Source organism: Symsagittifera roscoffensis, chromosome 5 (assembly GCF_963678635.1).
Source record: "Symsagittifera roscoffensis chromosome 5, txSymRosc1.1, whole genome shotgun sequence".
In the NCBI taxonomy this organism is placed as follows: Eukaryota; Metazoa; Xenacoelomorpha; order Acoela; family Convolutidae; genus Symsagittifera; species Symsagittifera roscoffensis.
Window position 1 is genome coordinate 59,285,347 of NC_087066.1, and position 19,726 is coordinate 59,305,072.

Sequence of the window (19,726 nt, forward strand, 5' to 3'; positions counted from 1 at the left end):
GGTACCTTAACTTGCATTCCGTGATAATCAAGTTTCTAAGAATCCTAAGGTGATTTGAATAAAATGATCATCGGCTTTTGTTGGAAAAAATTATGTTTTTACATAAATAGTATCTAAGCCCTTGTGTCTTCCTATCGTCGCTAGTTTAACGAATTCTTCATCCTTTTATATTTCTTTGCATAAGTCATCAATCATTAGCAGAACGTTTTCAATCTTTCTCAAACGACCAAATCAATCGAAAATTGCAATTTCTATTTTGTTTCGGAGAGCGGTTAACTTTTACCGAATTACAGGTTGAATATCTTTGTGAAAATGTAATACTCAGTCAAATTTGGTATGAAAAATTCTTCGTGTCATTAACTTGAAAACCAAATATGTTTTTCCAGATTCCGAAGGTCGAATGACTGTCATAAGCAGCTTTGACGATGTATCAATAGTTTAATTCATAATTCCGGAATTGGTAGCAAGTACGCAATTAAACCAGACAAAATTGCAAACCAAACTGATGTTTTTTCACAATTCAGTTGCAACCAAGAAAACTTATAGATACAAAAACTTAGTAATATTCATATAAAAGCCATTTGAGACGTAAAAATCACTTCTGATCTGGGGACAAAAAGCTCATTACAAAATTTCCAAGATTTTCATTCGTTGCTACTTTGATCATTAAAAAAATCTGTAAATTTTGTCGCACCAGGGTCATCAATTGCTTTTTAGGCTTTTTCAGATTTTCTATTTGGCTTCTTTCTCACTTGCTCTTTTTTTCTCTCTATCTATCTTCGAATCTTTTTCTATATCAACTATTGCTTGACAAAAAAATACGCTGATGTCATAAAAGATAATTGTTATTTTTCTAAACAATAAAGATCTTGTATCGAGTATAATTTGTGTAATCTTTATTTATTTCATTGATATTGGCATCGATTTCAACTACCTTATTGGCTGGAAGTTTTCTTTTACTAATTTTTGAACTTCTTCAGGAAGGTCACAGCTGCTGAGGTCCATTTGTGTTCTGGGGTGACGTTTGCGCACTAATACTAGCCTGGGAAGATAAACACGTTGCTTTCTGGCTAACACTTGGAATATAATTGTGAATATGAAAGTAGATGAATCAATCAATCACGAGAAATAAATCTTCTTAAAATAGACAGCTCTTCACCTGATAGTGTAATTTGTTTTTTTTTCCGCTGATCCACTCGACTTTGACAATCAATTTGTTCTATTTTCGTTGAGATTATTTCATGTCACTCTCTGGAGTCAATCAAGCACATAACACTAAATTTGGGATTAGGTACGTCTCCAAATTTTTTTCTTGTATCTCGTTGCTGTTCATATTTCAGCCAATCATAGAATTTCATGTTTGATTATCGACAGAGTGGTTCCCGGAGTTTTACTGAAGTAAATGTTTAGTGCAAGCTGAATGGATTTTGAAAAGTAAATTTTCAAGTCTCAGGCAAACTAATTCATCGCGATTCTCAACTTTTCGATCCAGCTACTCTTGAAGCAGTTCGTTTTATCTTTCACTTCGTCGTGAAATACGGCGTTAGGATTTTGCAAAAGAACATTTTGAACAATCTGATTGAGGGTCAAACATAAACAATCACCGCTTTTCCAATGAATTCCGTGATTTGAAAAAACTGTAGGAAGAAACATTAGAGAACGACTGTTGTCAGAATTTATAATGGCTGATTTTCTATCTATAAAAGTATTTTTATGGCAAAATCCTTCCAATTTTAGCACAACTGATTGTTCATTCAACATTCTAAAAAATGATAGAGTTTTGATCTCGTTAGTTTGTTGAAAAAACTGAAATTTATACCACTCAAATGGCCAATTAATCTTCCAGGGCAACAGATAATAGTAGGCACTACCAGTGTTAAAACCTTCCTGAACAAAACCTGCGTTATCATGTAAGATATCATGCAGTCGTAGTATTTTCGAACTCTTGCTTGTATAAGAACTCGTTGTTGAACTCGCTCTTTTTTACAAAACCTGGGTATAAATGACCATAGATCAGTTATATCTGTTCAAATATCTTAAACTGAAGACTTGGAAAAAATCACCCAAATAGGCCGGCTAAATTTTTACTTGGAAATTATGCAGCGAAGCCATGTGAATACCACTCTTTAAACCCCTATGAAACATGAGTGGCCGAAAATTTAGGAGGTTTAACCACTTAGGGGTATAAACGTATGTAATGTAATGCCACACCGAACTCTGCGGGGGGGGGGGGGGGGGGGGGGGGTTTGAAGTGTAATTTTTCAGTCAATTGTTAATACTACTGGGAATATTTGAGCCGCGAGTGGTTCGAACTTTTAGGTGCGCGCTTTTAAGATTTGAAATTCGAACACCCGCCACCGCACAAGCGCATTTAAGCCCACTTCTTTGTTTCAGTATTGGGTGCAATTTAGTTTAACGATTTCTGCCTGGTATGCTGTAAGGACTGTAGGGTTTGAGTTTGATATGGTGCACATCACCTGGGGTAACGTCAGGAATGTGCAACATCTGCTGCTGCATGGTGATTGGAATAATCACTTCAGGAAATTTCCCATCAAGTTCTTGTACTATCACCTCCTTAAACGAACAAAATAGGTAAGAAGGAGCAACAAAAATGTCTTTTGTCTCATATCCCATTATTCACAGAGTCTGAGTTTATTTTTTCTATATATATTGTACATCCAAAATAATTAAGAAGGGCGGATCTAGGATTTGGGGGTGGGGGGGGGGGGGTTGCGAATTTTCAAAAAATTTTCCCGAAGGGGGGGCTTATTTTCAAAAAAATTTGATGACCTTTTGATTTTTTTAGATCTCCCAAAGCATTAAAAAGACACTGTTTTGGACAAATTTTCTGCGCCGAAGGCAAAACTTCGAAAAAACAGGCCAAAAATTAGTACTTTTTGGCACCTAGAGCGCCTTTAGAAAATGTTTAGGGTCCGTCACCAAAAATGGATATCTCAAGATAGCAATGATGGACACCTTTTGGGTCAGCAGGGTGGTTTGAATCCCTGAAAGAAAGGCGTCCGCCACATACCCCCCCCCCCCCCCCCCTAAATTCGCCCTTGATGTCCCGCATGACTGAAAACGTAATCTTTTCGAAATTTTTCATCTCAGTTTTGAAAAAAGTAATTCGAATTTTTGCTTATGAAACCTTGGTTAGTTCGTGCTGTTGTTTTTTTTGTTTTACGTGAGATATCATTTATTGATTTCTAATATCAATTGAATAACTCTAATCGAAAAAAAATCAAATTCGAGTTATCTCTATTCCCCCTCCATCCTCCCTGAAACAGCACAAATTGTTATTTTCTTTCTTAGTTTTCCTTCAGTTGCAACAGAAACTAGCCGGATTGTCGGAGCAGTCTACAATCTTGGCAGCTACGGGCTAAAATCTTAGACAAAAGTCTTTGATAACGGCTAAACAGTAAAATAGCAAAAAGTTGAGCGGATTTTTCAGAAATAAAGACAAGCATTATCAAGATTGCATCAAAATTACTTGAGTGTATCCATCATAGAAAGAACACTCGACGTCTACTGAGAAATCCGGCCGATTGATCACTGCCTCCGACACCATGGGAGGCGCGAGGGGTTTGGTGTAGGCCACGGTGGAGAAATTTCTCATCAGGGGGACTTGTCCCTTACTGTATGGTTGCACATTTATAGTGTACTTGTCGCCTGGCATCAGGTTCGTGAACACCATATCATCAAAAGTTGACCTGAAAATAAACAGCAAATAATTTTTTGGGTCGAAAAAGGGAAAGAATGCGCGGGTTGCACTTCCAGTATTCGCAATTGGATAATTTTTGGTTAAGAAAAGATTGAAAATCATAGTTTGGAATTTGTCAAACTTCAAGAGTGAAAACTCTACTCGCACGAAAATATATCAAAAGATTAACATGCCTCAACTCAGTTTTAAACGATTTTGTAGTGCGGTTTAACTTGGCAAGCATAAATATTTAGCTTCACGCTTTCAGCATCATACATAAAATCTGCACAGTGGGCATAAACCTCCAGAACTTAACAAAATGCAGCAGAAGGAGAAATATAATTCTAGACAAGACTGCTCGCACCAGGGCAAAGCTCTGAATGTTCCGACTGTCCATTATTTAGTTAATTAGTCTCGAATAGTTTTTTTGGAAAGAAAATTTTAGCAAAACTATAAATTTTAGGCTGATAATATCAAAGAGTTAAAATTTGAGTCGTTTAAGGAAATAAAAAGAGAAATTAGCGTGCCTCATTTCAATTTGGAACGATTATGAGGGCGGACTATTTGCCACGCATAAGCAATCAACGTATTAAAACAAAATTCAAAGTATTATTCCAGCAGCCAAGCCGCACTTTAGTCTAGTTCAAGCACACTCGCATATAAATTCAAGGTTTGCAGGATTGCTGCCCATACGCAGTCAATTTTGCTAAAACCGGTCAGAAAAAAACCCCCAAGCATATATATTCCTCACTTTCTTTGAAAGTCGGAACAAAAACAATTCAGAGAGATGATGTTTTCAAAAAAGCAGAAAATAATTTGTTAAAATCTTTGAATTTGCTTGCCGAAATTTGATTGAATGAAAAACAGAACAAGACTGCTCGTATCATGGCGAAGCCCTGAATGTTCCGACTGCCTATTAAGGTTTATGGAGCAGTAATAACAATTAAAAAAATTTAAAAAAAAAACCAAAACGAAATGATTTTTTTTAAAATTTGAATTTTTTAAGGAAAATCATCCCCCCACACGCCATAAAAAGTACAAAAAGATAGGTTTTGCTACTTGTAACAAATCAATTATGGCAAATAAGCTTCGTTAAACCAATTTGGAACGATTTCAAGAACGGATTAAATCTCGGCTTACTCATTAAAAGCGCGAAATTTATCGCGCGTTAATTGTCAAAAAATTGGCCAAAATGGCAACCTTTAAACACCCATAACTTTACAAAAATTATCACCGGTAAAATATCTTTTCAAATTTGAGCTCAAGACAACAATACCTTTCGAATGATATAAAAAAGATTTGTCAAAAATGGCTAGTTAAAATGTCGAAATTTGTCTGAAGAAAAAAAAACCCACCCCGAGCAGAAATATTCCGTTACTTTCGTATTGAAAGTCGGAACAACAAGCATAAGTTTTCCGCTTTTACTTTGAAACAATCAGATGAAAGAGCGCAAAAATGGTGCAACATTGCGGCCAAACACCCAGATATTTATCAAAATATTCTCAGTTGAAACATGTCAATTCCTTTGATTTCTAACACTGATAATTATCACCAATTGCTAAATGAAATGTTGACGTTTCATTTTGTCTTTTTCTTTTTTTATTGCTAAATTTAAAATTATTTAAATTATTTTACGAAAATTTATTTTTTTTTGGAATTTTTTTTAATTGATTTTTTTTTGATGGTGCTCTGGCAAATTCTTAGGCCGGATAAAGAATGACCAAGCAGATTTGACTAAAAGATGAGTCATGAGAGTGAGAACAATAAGAACATCTGTCAAAGCTAGAAATTGAACGAATTGAGATGTATCAGCTTAGATTAATTTATGCGCTCTTTGATCTTTTTGTTTCCAGGTGAAAGCGGAAAATTCAATTGTTGAATGTTGCGATGTTTTTTTTGTGAGTAAAAAAAAATTGGCAATCGAACTTATGCACTTACACCGCACTACAAAATCTTTCCAAATCGAATTCAGTAATGGTAATCGGTTGTAATAATTTAGTAATACGCGAAGTTTCAGACTTGATGTTCAATATTGTCAAAACGCTTATGAGCGAAGACAAGTTTTGTTTATTTGCACGAAAAAAATAAAATAATTACACACTAAATCACTATTACACCACTTAAAATTTTTTAAATTATTTTGTTGGTTTTACCCAATTTTGTTCGTATGGAAAAAAATCATAATTGGTTTAAAGGGTTTGAGATTTCAGAGCTTCGAGCTGATATGATCAATCTCTTTCAAAAATATTCGTTTAATTCAAACAACACAGCTCGTATCTGGGAAAAACCCTGAATCTTCCGATGGCCAATTAATGATTCTCGATTAGTTTTTAGTAAATGAAATCTTGACAAAATACAAAATAATATCAAAATATTTAAATTTGAGTCGTTTGGAATTAATAAAACCAATTAGTCTGCCTCAATTCAATTTCGAACAATAACGAGTGCCAAGCACAACTAATTTGCGCATTGAAGCAAAATATTTAAGTATTATTGCAGCAGTCATAGCCGCACCTTACTCTAGTGCAACACACTCACTTGGCAATCCCAAGATTTCCGGATCGATGCTTATACGAAGTCAACTTTTCTACAATCGGTCTGAAAAACAAACTACCCCTGGCATATATATTTATCGTTTTCATCGAAGGTCGGAACAAAACTACAGCTCTACACTGTTGATATCAGAGAAAGAACGTGAACAAATATGAGTGCAAATTCAACTAACTTTAAATCTTTTAAGCGGAGACCGAGCAAGCGGAACTCAATAGCCCTGGGTATTGGCAGTACCCATCAGCCTGTCTATTTTTTGGTTCACGTTTTAGAATTATGAAAAAAAAACATTTTTGTCGAAATATGACAACATTTTTCCCCCAGTCTCGCAAGATGCCAAAAACAGAATGATGGTAACGCTTTATGGCTAAAACGAGTTCTGATCCGGATTACAACGACGTACACAATATAACACGCTGAAATAGAGTACCCAAAATCAGTATTGCTCAAAATTTATTTGGTGAAACATTAATTAGAACAAGGATAGCCGGTATTTGTGCAAGTAGCTTAGAATATTCCGACCAAAGTAAATTTTTTTTTTTTTTTTCAATTAGTGGTTTAATTTTTTTCTGCGTAGTGTGATAAAAGAATCTGGAAGAGGAACAACAGTTTAGAATTTTTCAAGAGAGGTTGTAGCAAAATGAAAAAAGCAGCAAAAAATTTTTTTTTAAATCCAAAAAAATTTTCAGTTTTTTTCGCAGTTTTTTTGTTACTTTTTGAAGTTTTCAATTCAAAAAAGTTGCTGAAAAATCTAAAAAACAAACTTACTCGACTAAAAAAGTAAGTTTTTGCGGCTTGACTAACTAAGCTTTGAAGCTAATCAAATAGTTCATTGCAAGCCTGCTCTCTCGCTTCACTCGCTCGAAATTAGACGAAAAATCAAAAACTTCAAACCGGTTTTTACCAAAACTGGGATAATTTTGTGAAAATTTTTAATATAGTTCAAATTAGAACTGAAAGCGCTTTCATATGCTTTATCACTCAATCCAGTCCGATGATTGTTTGTGTTACCTGATTTAGTGTGGAACAAAAATTAAAACACATCTGAAAATAAAGTTTCTCCTCATTTTTCACATGGTCGGAACAATAAAAACAATTACTGATTCTGAAATAGTTAGTTAGTAGAAAATAATTGCTTTAGATCATTTTTTTACATAATATTGAATGCTGTGGAAGTTTTTTTTTTGGTCCATCAGCGCTGATTAAATTTTACAACAGAACTGCATTTATAGAACTTACAGCATTAGTTTTTTGTACAATAGTTATGAAAAAAATTTGGCCATGAGAGAAGTTTATAAGAGCATTTTTATTGGATTTCTGAATAATTACCAATTGATTGCAATTAATTCTATTTGTTTAACTGCTCTTATATCAGGGCAAAAGCCTGCGAATTTTGACCTCCCCTTAAAAATGAAGAAGAAAAAATTTGCTACGAGAAATCGATCAAAACTCACAAGAACATAAATAATCGAATTCGGTTGATACAAAACCTCTCCAAAATTGGCAGATTTTATCACTTATTTCCTTGGTGAGAACGAATAAGGAATACAATTTGGCTGACAAAGTTTTGGCGCATTCAGTTCATCGCGCAGGAGTGGTTTTGCTTTAATTATGACAAAATATTTGTGCTCGCGGTGGTTTTTTTTCTCCAGACAAATTTCAACTTTTTAAGTTTCAATTGAGAAATTTGTTTTTATTATTCTTTAAGTGTTGATGCCATGACCTCAAATTAACAAAAGTAATTCATCTGTGATAGTTTTTTGTCAAGTTATGGGGGAGGGGCTTAAAAAGTGCCTATGTTGCTAATTTGGGACAGTTATCGCGCGAATTGTTCCAAATTGGATTCAGGTATCTTTTTGGTCTATTCAACACACTGAGTTTTACATAGCTTTACTTTTGTGCTCGACATTTTGTGCTTTACATAGCGTGTGAGGGGATGATTTTTATATTGGACCGATCTTAATTGTCGCTCGCGGGTGCTATACGAACGCAACATATCACAAGTTGGTTAACCCAAATTAGCCGAAACAATTTCAAACCCTGATAATATCACGAGTGAAGTAAGTTATCACATCATTTGAGCTGGGAGGGATTATCACATCATTTTTCAAATGATTCAGAAAACCTAGTCAAAATTTTTAGTTAAAAAGTCAAATTTCGATTGAATAAAACAACTACCTCAAACATAAATATGCAGGTACTCTTCTTCGAAAGTCGGAATGATTAATTTCACATAGATAAACTTTGCACAAGAAGAAGGCGCTGTAACAGACTACTGCAAGTTTGGCGCGCATTAATTATCTCAAAATTTTCATACTGACAATTTTCAAGGCATTCATTACGAGGCCAAAACTGTGCACTATTTAGGCGCACAATTTGGTGTTTGTGTGTCAATCGAATCCATATTTCAAAAAATAAGCGGATTCAACATTCAAAACTTTTGAAGGTTCCGCGCACAAGTTTTGTCGTGTACTCCGCAACGAAGGATGATAGCTAGTTGTTCCGGATTCCGCAAATGCTAGCGGGTTCCGCTTACAATTTGCAAATTCTACTTCCAACTCGCGGATTCGACTTACTGTAAACATGTATTGTTATTTGTTTGTGAATTCCACAAATTAATCCGTATTCTGCAATTTTTGTGGTGGATTCTGCAAAATTTGTTGCTGAATCCGCAATTTTGCCTGTTTATGTAGCAATTTTAAGCTATACAGTGTTTTAGCTACTTTTTCGTGGAATCCAAAACAGCAAAGAAGTTTAAAAAAAGGTAACAATGTTGTGGATTCCGGGACAAATCTGTTTTCAGCCTGTTGCGGAATCCGCTTACAGTTCTTAAAATATACAGTTTGGCCTCGTAATGGTGGAACCTGATCTAAACTACATTTTGATATTGGATAAATTAGATATTTTATCACTATAAAATATTTAATATTAACCAATCATATTCCACCTAACTAAAAAACCACTTATTTGTAAGTGCTGAAATTACTTGTAATTTCAGCACCAGAGAGATTTGAATTTAACTTAGAAACTAGTTACCTATCCAAGAGAACTTCAGCAGCCGCATTAAGCCAGTATACTCTAGATCTATTGCGCCTAGCAGAGACTAGTTAAACACCCTGAGACTAGTAGATATAAGAGTAAGATTAGGATCGGTATTAGACTAAGAAGTTGCACGAATCTATCCGGCCGAAAATAAGATAGCGTGACGAGCAGACGGTGTACCCTATCCGAAATTAATCTATGAGTTATACCAAACAAGACTTAACTCATCTGGTGCGACCATAAGTCTCGAATAAAGACCTTAAAAAAACAAAATAGCTTAGAATTAACCAAAAATAGATTAGAAAATAGGCAAAACCTTTTCAAAATGTTACACGACAATAACTTAATTGAAATGTCTCTACGACTCAATAGATCAGAGCCGCTATTCCGCACAATACGAGAACTACCCGGTATAGGAAAAAAACCTGGGACAAGAGACGACATACGACTACATAGAAACTTACCATTTAGTTTCATGGTCGTACGGCAAAAGCCAACGCAAACTTTTATGTTTAGAATCTTACTTAATTTAGATTTTCATTTGCAAACATAAGATCCTTGAAGGAAATCTTCAATGATTATTTCAGGCGCTAGATAAAATTACTATTGTACAATAACGATTGATAAAAAGATCTCAAATCGTTCCCTCCAATTCTGCAGTAATATATAAAACATATTTGAAAAAATATTTATTGAAAACAAAAATAAAAATTAGAAGCATGACAATAAATTGTTAGTATATATAAATCATCCTGTTGTTCCAGCTTCATCACCAAAACATAACAGCAATCATAAATCAACTAATATCACCAAAAACTAAAACCTTTTACCAAATAAATTTGAATTATTTTAAATTTAATTTAATTTAATCTTAAACCAGATCATCAAGGCTTTCCTTGGATCTAAATCAATTTTCTATCTGATAAATTTTAAATTCTGATCATCAAGGCTTATCCTTGGATCAAAAAGAACAATTTTGTTCTCCCCCACCCACTTATCAAGTGTCTAACGATCTCAAACGTCGATTCACTACCAACCTTTTCAAAAGACCCAGGACTAATAGAAATTTTTCAATCACATTAATTATTCAAATTAAGCTAAACAGTGAAGAGCTTCGGTTATTTCATCCTTCACTTGAACCCTCCTCTTACCCGACCCAGGATAAATCTTAAACTTAATAAGTTTAAAATAGTATCTAACGAACTACTTGCGTTCTAATTAAACCTGAACCTTGTGGATCGATTTACTATTCTCCAACCCTTGAACACAATCACTACCCCTAAGTAAGATTAAGTAACTTAACACCTTACCTTAGACTAGCCACGAGAAAGTAAAAATCATTCTTCGGAATCGATATACTATTCTCTCCAACCCTGAACAAAAAGACCCAGGTTAGCTTAACCAAAAAATCGTAAGGACGAACAGTCTAGGAAAAATAAAATCACTAATAACTTCTTGCATCCCTCATCCTAAACCTTGTGTCATTAAAAAAATTTAGGAAATAAACAAACAATCGTATTACACAACTGTGAAATAGAGAACCAAAAACACGATCTTGTAATAACCCCACATACACAAACAGTTGGATATATTCGAACAAAACGACAAACAATAAAAAAGAAAAATTATAAGTAAACAAAGACAGATAACACGAAAAAGATTTTCAAAAAATAGAATTGCATTCTTCGAATCAGAAGTCAGTAGTCTAGACGCACTTTACAAAATAAAATAATCAGTAAATAAAAATTGCCCAATCCATGATCAGTTATATTTTTCCGATTCAGAAACAACTTCAAACTCATCAAAAAGAGGAAAAAGAAGAATAAAAAAGATATATAAACACAAACCAGTACATCTATACAATTGGAATCAACCAATTAGACATATTGATAATTATATATTAACATTCATCAAACGAAAAAATGAGCAACACTCAAAGTGACGAAAGTCCAGACGAAGAAGCAGTTTTTCCTTTTGTTATAAATTCACTCAGTGATAGAAGACAAACACGATTTTGCAAAAATTTACTCGTAAATTTGTTTGAACCAGGAATCAGCCCATGCAAATCAGAATTCCCAGATATAAAAATCAAAAGACAAATTATAGAACATTATTTGAAAGACATATGTAACTTAACACAACAATACGAAATCTACACCATAGAACTCAGCACACCAAGAACACTTCATGGTAAATATGTTATCCAAACAGACGATATTGATTTATCGAATATTCACAGAATATATCGTAAGCATACAATATCAAAACTCACAGAGAGCAAACTCAAAATTCACCGACGAAGTTCTTACAATAATATATAGTTATTTATCTATATTAGAAAGAACAGAAGCTCAAAGTACATCACCAGTCCAAACATCAAAACATACAAAAATAAGAAACAAAATCGTCGCATTCTCAACATTTTTAAACGCAATCCGTGAAAATTTTACCAATAATGATGTCTCACAAAACACTAAACTTGATTTACAAGAAATACTAGCATGGTTTACAATTGATTATTTTACACATAATATCGACTTAACTGAACAAGCAAGAAAAACTTTTAGACCCCCAAGTACCAATGACGACACTGTCATTGCAGAAAAATCAGATTACGTTTGGGACCCTGAATGGTCTCATCCAGCATTTAAAATTTTCCAGCAGATATCTCAAGTCAAGCAATAAGTACAATACCTTTTCACAAAGATTATGTAAAAGTAATACCACTAAAAATTGATGCAACACCTTTAAATTATAATACATTTTTACCTGATACACAAAATAACAGCTTAAATTCAACAGTTATACATCATGAAAATCTCAATGGAACTAATAATCATACACAACAAGATATTCAAACACCATCACACTTGATAATTGAGAAGTAGTTCAAACAACAGTAACAACTACACAACAAAGTATCTCACCAATACGTCCAAACCTCACAACACCGAAAAATAAAAATACAACACTACCACAAGTAACCTTACAATCGACCGTTAAAGCTTCGGTTGCTCCAAAATTTTCACATATGGACTATCAGACATATAGACCAATGACAAAACCGTCAAAAACACGAAAAACCTTCACAAGAAACAGTTTTGAAGAACACAGCTATAATTATGTAAATCAGTCAAAAACAAATCAACCCCCCCGAAAAAATATGCAAAATTTAAACCACGTATGTTCTCATTATTGGAATCGAATTTTCCAAATACATCGATCAATTCAGTAAATTTCCAAGATAATCCACACCCTCCACAGGATTATAGTGAAAAATACCCATTTTTTCAACAAAATAGGAATAAATAGCAAACACATTTTTACACAAATTACTTATCATCTGATGATGATGATTATCATCAACCAGACATTTTTGCACCATATACACAAGAATATCGCACACAAAGACCGCGACAATCTCAACCATCCCAAAATGTGAAGATTTACCCACAAAATCCAGCAGATATGCAGAATCAACATCCAATGTATATACAAAACTCAATTAACGCACAATCTTTTCAACCTATACAATCACAAAACCCAATTACTATGCATTCTGACCAACCAATTCAAATTTAAAATGAAATACCGCTACCATATTACCTACAAAAACATGAAAAAACAAAAATTCAACTTACAAATTTTTCGCAAATACCAAACGCCGCAGAGTCACTCCAAACGCCGCATGAATCCATATTTAATGGGAGGATCGTCAATAACATCCAATAAACCATTAATGGTATTCACAGGAACAGACCCTGAATACTCAGTAGAAGATTACCTAAATGCAGTCACAGCAAATTTAATTTTAAATTTAGGACCCGAACCAATTATTACGCCACTCCATCAAAATTGGATACCTAGACGCACAGCGTTAATACAAACAACACTAGATGGCGTAGCCCAAAAATGGTTTTCAGTACTACCTATAGACATAAAATCAGATTGGAAAAGATTCACACAAGAATTTTCGAAAATGTTTGATTCTGAAAGAAACAAACAACATCAAAGAGTTTTATGCAACGACATTCGCAGATTACCAAATGAAACAATCAAACAATTAGCAGTTCGAATCGAAACACTAGTTCGAAAAGCATATTAACTCAATACACATGATTACAAAAAAAACAAAAATGACAGAAATTTTAATGATGACCTTAACACCTCAATTAAGGTAAATAGCTATCAAAAAGAGACCATCACACCCCTCATCATTTCGAGAACAAAATTTAGATTTCAGAAAACTAGTTGATAAATTAGAACAAGCAGAAATCACAATGAAACTTGAAGAAACAGAAAATCTAAAACTACAGTATGTTAATCGAATTGAAACAAATACTACACAAATAAACAACATACACGATTCAGATGTAGACCTAACTGAAAAACTCACCGAAATTTTGAACATTTATGAAAAAAATCCAAATTTCAAAGGAAAACCATCTTTCAAGAAATGGTTTAATTATTGTCGAAGATACGGACACAGTATTGCCGAATGTAGACAAAAACAACAAGAAAATCAAAATAAACCGCAAAAATACAAAGTACCAAACAAATCATTTTACCAATACATGAAAAAAGATCGAAACTTACTAAAAAAAGTAATAACAGCTCTGGTAAACCACTCCCAAATAATTCAAATTACTCAAGAAACCAATCACCCTATAACTCTAATTAGAGGTAGATCACCAGAACAAAGAAATTCACGAAATTTCTCACAAAATAGATATAGTCGATCGAATAGCCAAAATAACCAGTATACAAACAACTATTCCCGATCAAATTCAAACAGAAGAGAAATTTCTGATACCAGTTCCCATTCAAATTCTAGGAATAGACACTATTCAAACGATAGATCACGAAATTCATCATACAACAGAAGTAGAAACTATTCAAACAATAGGAATAGAAGTTATTCAAATAACAGAAACACACGTTACCAAAACAACAGATCAAGAAACAATTCTTACAACAGATCTAACTATCAAGGAAACAGAAACGATTACTATAATAGGTCAAGAAACAACTCACAAAGTAGGAATCCCAACTATAACAATCAAAGAAATTATTCTCAATCCCCTTATCGAAAAAACAATCGTTACCCTGATTCTCAACACAAATATAGAAGTAACACACCGGAACATCAGCGACAAATTAATCAGGTACAAACAACTGAAGAAACAACTTCAGATCCCCCTGGTATTGACAACACAGAAAGTACCGAACTACAATTAAACCACATTAATTGTGAATCAACAGATACTGAAAGTGATACAGATAATACCATCTCAGTAAACATAATAACAGTCGAAAACGACTATGAACCTATCATATATGAACAACCCTTTAGTTCACACATATACGAAAATCCATTGGTACTTCTTCATAATTATTACACTAGACTCATTAATAATAATACCCGAACTACACAAGAAGTAAACGAAATTAACACTGTAATTAAACCTGATAAAAAAAACGAAGTACAATGCTCAAACACAAAACATATTTATCAAAACATACAAAAAGAACAACCGAGAGAAAAAATTTGGACAATCCCATTTCTCTTAGAGAGTCCAAGAAGTAAAGAATTTCAACCACCAGATCTTGAAATTGATTTTTTAATCGACTCAGGAGCAGAATCAAATATCATTAACATTCCCACATGGAATGCAATCAAAACACTACATCCGAATTTAACACCTCGTGGAACATCTAGTAAATTAGCAACAGCACAAGGATCAACATTAGTAAATTATGGAAAAATCCAATTATTACTTGTTCCCACAAAAACAATGGAACAAAATAAGATTTTGAACAAGCCATTCAAACAAACATTTCATATTACAGATATTAAGCACAATATCATTGGCATACCGTTTATAGCAAAATATATACCAACAATAACCATCTTAAATAGTAAAATCCATATCAAGGATAAATATACAAAAACGAAAATCACAGCCTTAACATTCTTTCAAAGATTAAACAAACAACCACCATTTTTCTCAAAATTTTACCCCATTTATAATCAAGAACGGAGACACCTGAAACCACTATCAGGAAACGTATATAATTTTTCAATGAAACAAGTTCATCATTTTGACAAAAAGCAAAACAAACAACAACTTTTCATGTCAGATTTCGAATTTAAACCCATTCACAAAATTTTCAAAATTACAATCTCATCCATAAAATACTTGAAAAACACAAATTCCGATATTATTTCTCTTCACGTGTATAATAATACACCATATCAAATAACACTACCCTTGGGACTCTTAGGATATTGTGAAACAAATGCTACAACTTCACCTATAAATGAAGTAGCATATCGATTAAATAATATATTACAACTATTAGATATTTGTCAATCAACAATTCTTGACGAAGAATTATCCATAATTAATATAATAAGTAATGAAAAAAGAAATACATATTACTTCACAAAAACACCATATTTTAAACCAACATTTATTATAACAAATTATACAAAAGAACAACAAAAATTTTTGACAATGTTTAATTTTCAACATTCACAAATAACTCAAAATGAATTTGACAAATTAGCTAAACAACTAATAAAATATTCAACAGTCTACGCAACATCAAAATTTGACGTTGGAAAAATTAGTTCATCACTACACCTTCCATTAAGACCTGACGCAGTTTTCAAAAAACAAAGAGCAAGTAAAGTATCGATTCACTTACACGACAAGGTAAATAGATTACTTGATGTTTTAGAATAGTACGAAATTATATCACCAGTAAGTAAAGAAGAACAACCAAAAGGTGATACCTTCATCAACCCTATTATCATTCTAGCAAAAGGTGAATCACTAAAAATAGTTTAGACGCTAGATATCTCAATTCACTAATTGACGAATCAAAAGGTAATTGGCCCATTGAACCAATACATTATGGTCATTGTTGATGCATTCACGCACTATGTAGCACTCAAGCCAGTACCACATTGTAATGCTTATTATGCTTACACAACACTTTACGAACACTGGATAGCTAAATTCGGATTACCCGAAATCCTAGTTACAGACAACGGTACAGAATTTATTAATAATGAAATTATCACACTACGCCACTTATACAACATTAAACAAAAACCACGTACATCTCATGCACCTTGGATAAACGGTTTAGTCGAAGGTGTGAACCGTTCATTACAAGAATATCTTAGATGTATGATTAATGGAAATGATACACGATACACAGAATGGTCAGCAGATGTAAAATTACTTCCCTTATCATACAATTCCCAAATAACGACAACCTTAGGAATGTCACCATATAAAATGGTTTTTAATCAAAAACCAAGAAAACCGATTATGTTCACAGCAAATGCTCACAAGAACGCTCAAGGTCATTGCAAACCAAATAAAGATTCAAAATGCTATAATCTACCATTACACACACATGATGAAGATCATTTTCATCACCCACAACTTCTCAAATTTGCCTCCGGCACACATACCGAATGGATTTTAAAAAGAGATAAAAAGCACATTGAAATCTACCAAAAAGTAACAAAGAAAATGTTACAAAGGCAAAACATTAACAGCCAAACTAATTCACGTTTTATGCCAGCCACAGATTTAAAAATTAAAACATTTGTCTTAATACCCAATTTTAATACACAAAAAGGAAAAAATTACAACCTCTTCACAAAGGACCATACCAAATAATTGCCAAACCCATTGAAGTAACATACAAACCCACAGATTCATTTAAAAAAGAAATTGCTCAACATCGTAACAATTTATTACCTCACTACCCGAAAGAATACGCATTACGCGAATTAACTCAATTATATTCTTTTACAGGTTTAAAAGTTATTCAAAACAAAACATATACAGAACAAGAAACAAATGTACATGACGACATTCATCATAAACAAAAGCAAAAACAAAATACAACTCATAAAAATATAAAAACACCAGACCCAAAAATATCTCAAAAAGAAAGAAAAAACAGGAAAATGATAGAAAAAAGCTTACCACAAGAACAAATAGAAAAGTCAGAACAAAGAGAATCATCACGACTTAGAAAATAGCCACGTAAAAATTACAAAACATTCATCCCACAATCTAAAATATTAAAGAAAGTTGAATTCCAAAAACAACTTTAATTTTAAAGTCAATCATTCGTACACCTCTAAATCATTTTGAACGTTCATATTTTCAAGATAACATGCTGAAACATACGCAACAATTCTATTTCAAATTCAGCCAATAGGATTCACTCAAATCCGTCACCTTCAATATCTCTAACACAAACCTACTAGCCGATAGATATTAATCTCCAGGCATATCTATAACTATAAATTTACAACCTCCAGGTCAAAAATGAGCTGAAACTTGACAATTAAAATAAACACCACGATAATATTACAACCCTCCCCTATCAAATAATGCAAAAATCAACAATATTTTCCCAACTTAGACCTCAAAAACCCTCCAACCAAAAATGGCAAATTAGCCTAAAGTAAAAAAGGACTATAATCATTTGGCCTAAAGTACAAATTTTTCAAAAATACCCCAGATTACCCAACAAATAAAAACCAAGCAAAGAAGACCTCCCAAGCACCATAAAATTCGCCTCCAACATTTTTTAACAAAACTCAACCCACTTGTCAAAAAATTAATAAATAATCCGACCACACTTGAATTTCGCCCCAGAAGTTCAAAAAATATTCGACGAACGAATCATTTCTTAAATGCTTCCCTCTTTAACAGTCGATACTTTAAAAAATATAATCATAAATATTTTCATAAAATTTTTCATTCTATTTAAACTTTTGCTAATATTTTTTATTTTCTACTGCCTATTTGAAATATATCTTCAACTTTCCCAAATCATTGACCACGTCCACAGGTACGATATTTCAAAGTCTTTTTAAATGATACGAACAATTTTTAGTAGAACAGATATTTTTTTACTATTCGTAATTTTCATCACATTTTTATCATCTCTAATTATGACAATGTGCAAATGTGTAAAAAAGGCAATAGTCACATTCGCCTTAGCAATAATTATTTTCATCGAAGAATATTACAATAAACATAAATCTTCCCAATAAGTAATAGATTAATCGGACACATTTCCAAAATTGCTAACCAACCACCACTAAAACAGTCTTCACCGACATCTTCCCAAAAAACCCCAGTCATACCTACAACTACCCAAAACCCCCAAACATCTACACGAATTTTTTTTCAAGATAACCCGTACATTTTCGAAGAACGACACGCCCGTTTATCCGAACCACTAGAACCGGTTCAGCGACAAGCATGCCTAAGTGAACCAACATATAATTTGTACCCCACATTACCACAAAATTTGAATCGAATAAGACATATTAGTCAAATCAAAATACAGTTGAAGTAAATAGACAAATTATACATCCGAGAAGAAATAGAAATTTTCAAACCCCCAGAGTTCATTTTGATACACCCCAATCACCAACACCAACTTCTTTAGAAATTTCAAGCAGTACACTACCAGAAACTCCCACACTCCTTTCATAACATAGCACCTCGAATATACCCTCAGACTACCTAGGTTCAACCCCCACATCACAACAAATCCGAGAAAACCCTTTTAATCCCCAGATACCACAGAAAGACCACCATATTGGACAACACACTCATATACACAAGGTGAACCTTAGTAACACACTATGATTGTGAAGAAAACGAACAAAAAACACTACACAAGTACGCAATAAATCAAGTAACACAATGCAAAACAGAGCCACAAGCTATAGAAACTACAAATTTAATAGCAACATAGTATTCAAAAGCCCGAGCAACAACAGTCACAGAATATAAGTTTACAGCAACATTTTCCGAAAAGAAAGTACATTGTTCACAAGTTTCCAACGGAAATAAAACCGACTTGATCACGAATCATTTTACCAGAGTAACATAGAAATACTTTTACATCTAAACCCCGACGATTGTAAAAATGAATTACTCAGACTAAATCTAACAAGGAATAAAAACACAGACAGAAAAATAGTAAATTTTCAAGTCTTTGCCGATTCTGTACATCAAGCAGAACTTGAACGATATCAAGGACAGGTTCAATTAGACGTAAAATACCCATATAATGGCGCACACGGACGATTAACTTATGATATACACGATAAACACTGGATACCACACATTGGAATAAATAATCCCTCAAACTGCAACGCAGACACAAAAAATAAAGGATATCAAGAAATAATGTTTTTTGATTGGAAAATACAGCTTGAAAAAATACAACTCACACGAGATTTAACTGATAACACAAGGTATCTATCAAGGAATTGGATTGCCTTGCAAAAATGATCAAGGGTATTGTGACCCTACAACGAGAACCCAAGCAACAATTGTTTGGTTTCCCGAAGATACATGCACAACATTTCAAGTAGCA

At 33.3% G+C, this 19,726-nt stretch overlaps 1 protein-coding gene across 1 annotated transcript in view; it reads right to left on the minus strand.

The window, feature by feature from the left end:
* The window catches only part of LOC134846814 (uncharacterized), a 74,108-nt gene that overhangs the window by 36,497 nt on the left and 17,885 nt on the right, over positions 1-19,726 (minus strand). The window contains exons 6-7 of the mRNA XM_063864208.1: positions 3,491-3,710; positions 2,427-2,574 (exon numbers count right to left, since the gene is read on the minus strand). Of these exons, the coding sequence (XP_063720278.1) occupies positions 2,427-2,574; positions 3,491-3,710 (368 nt within the window). The remainder of the gene's footprint in view (positions 1-2,426; positions 2,575-3,490; positions 3,711-19,726) is intronic.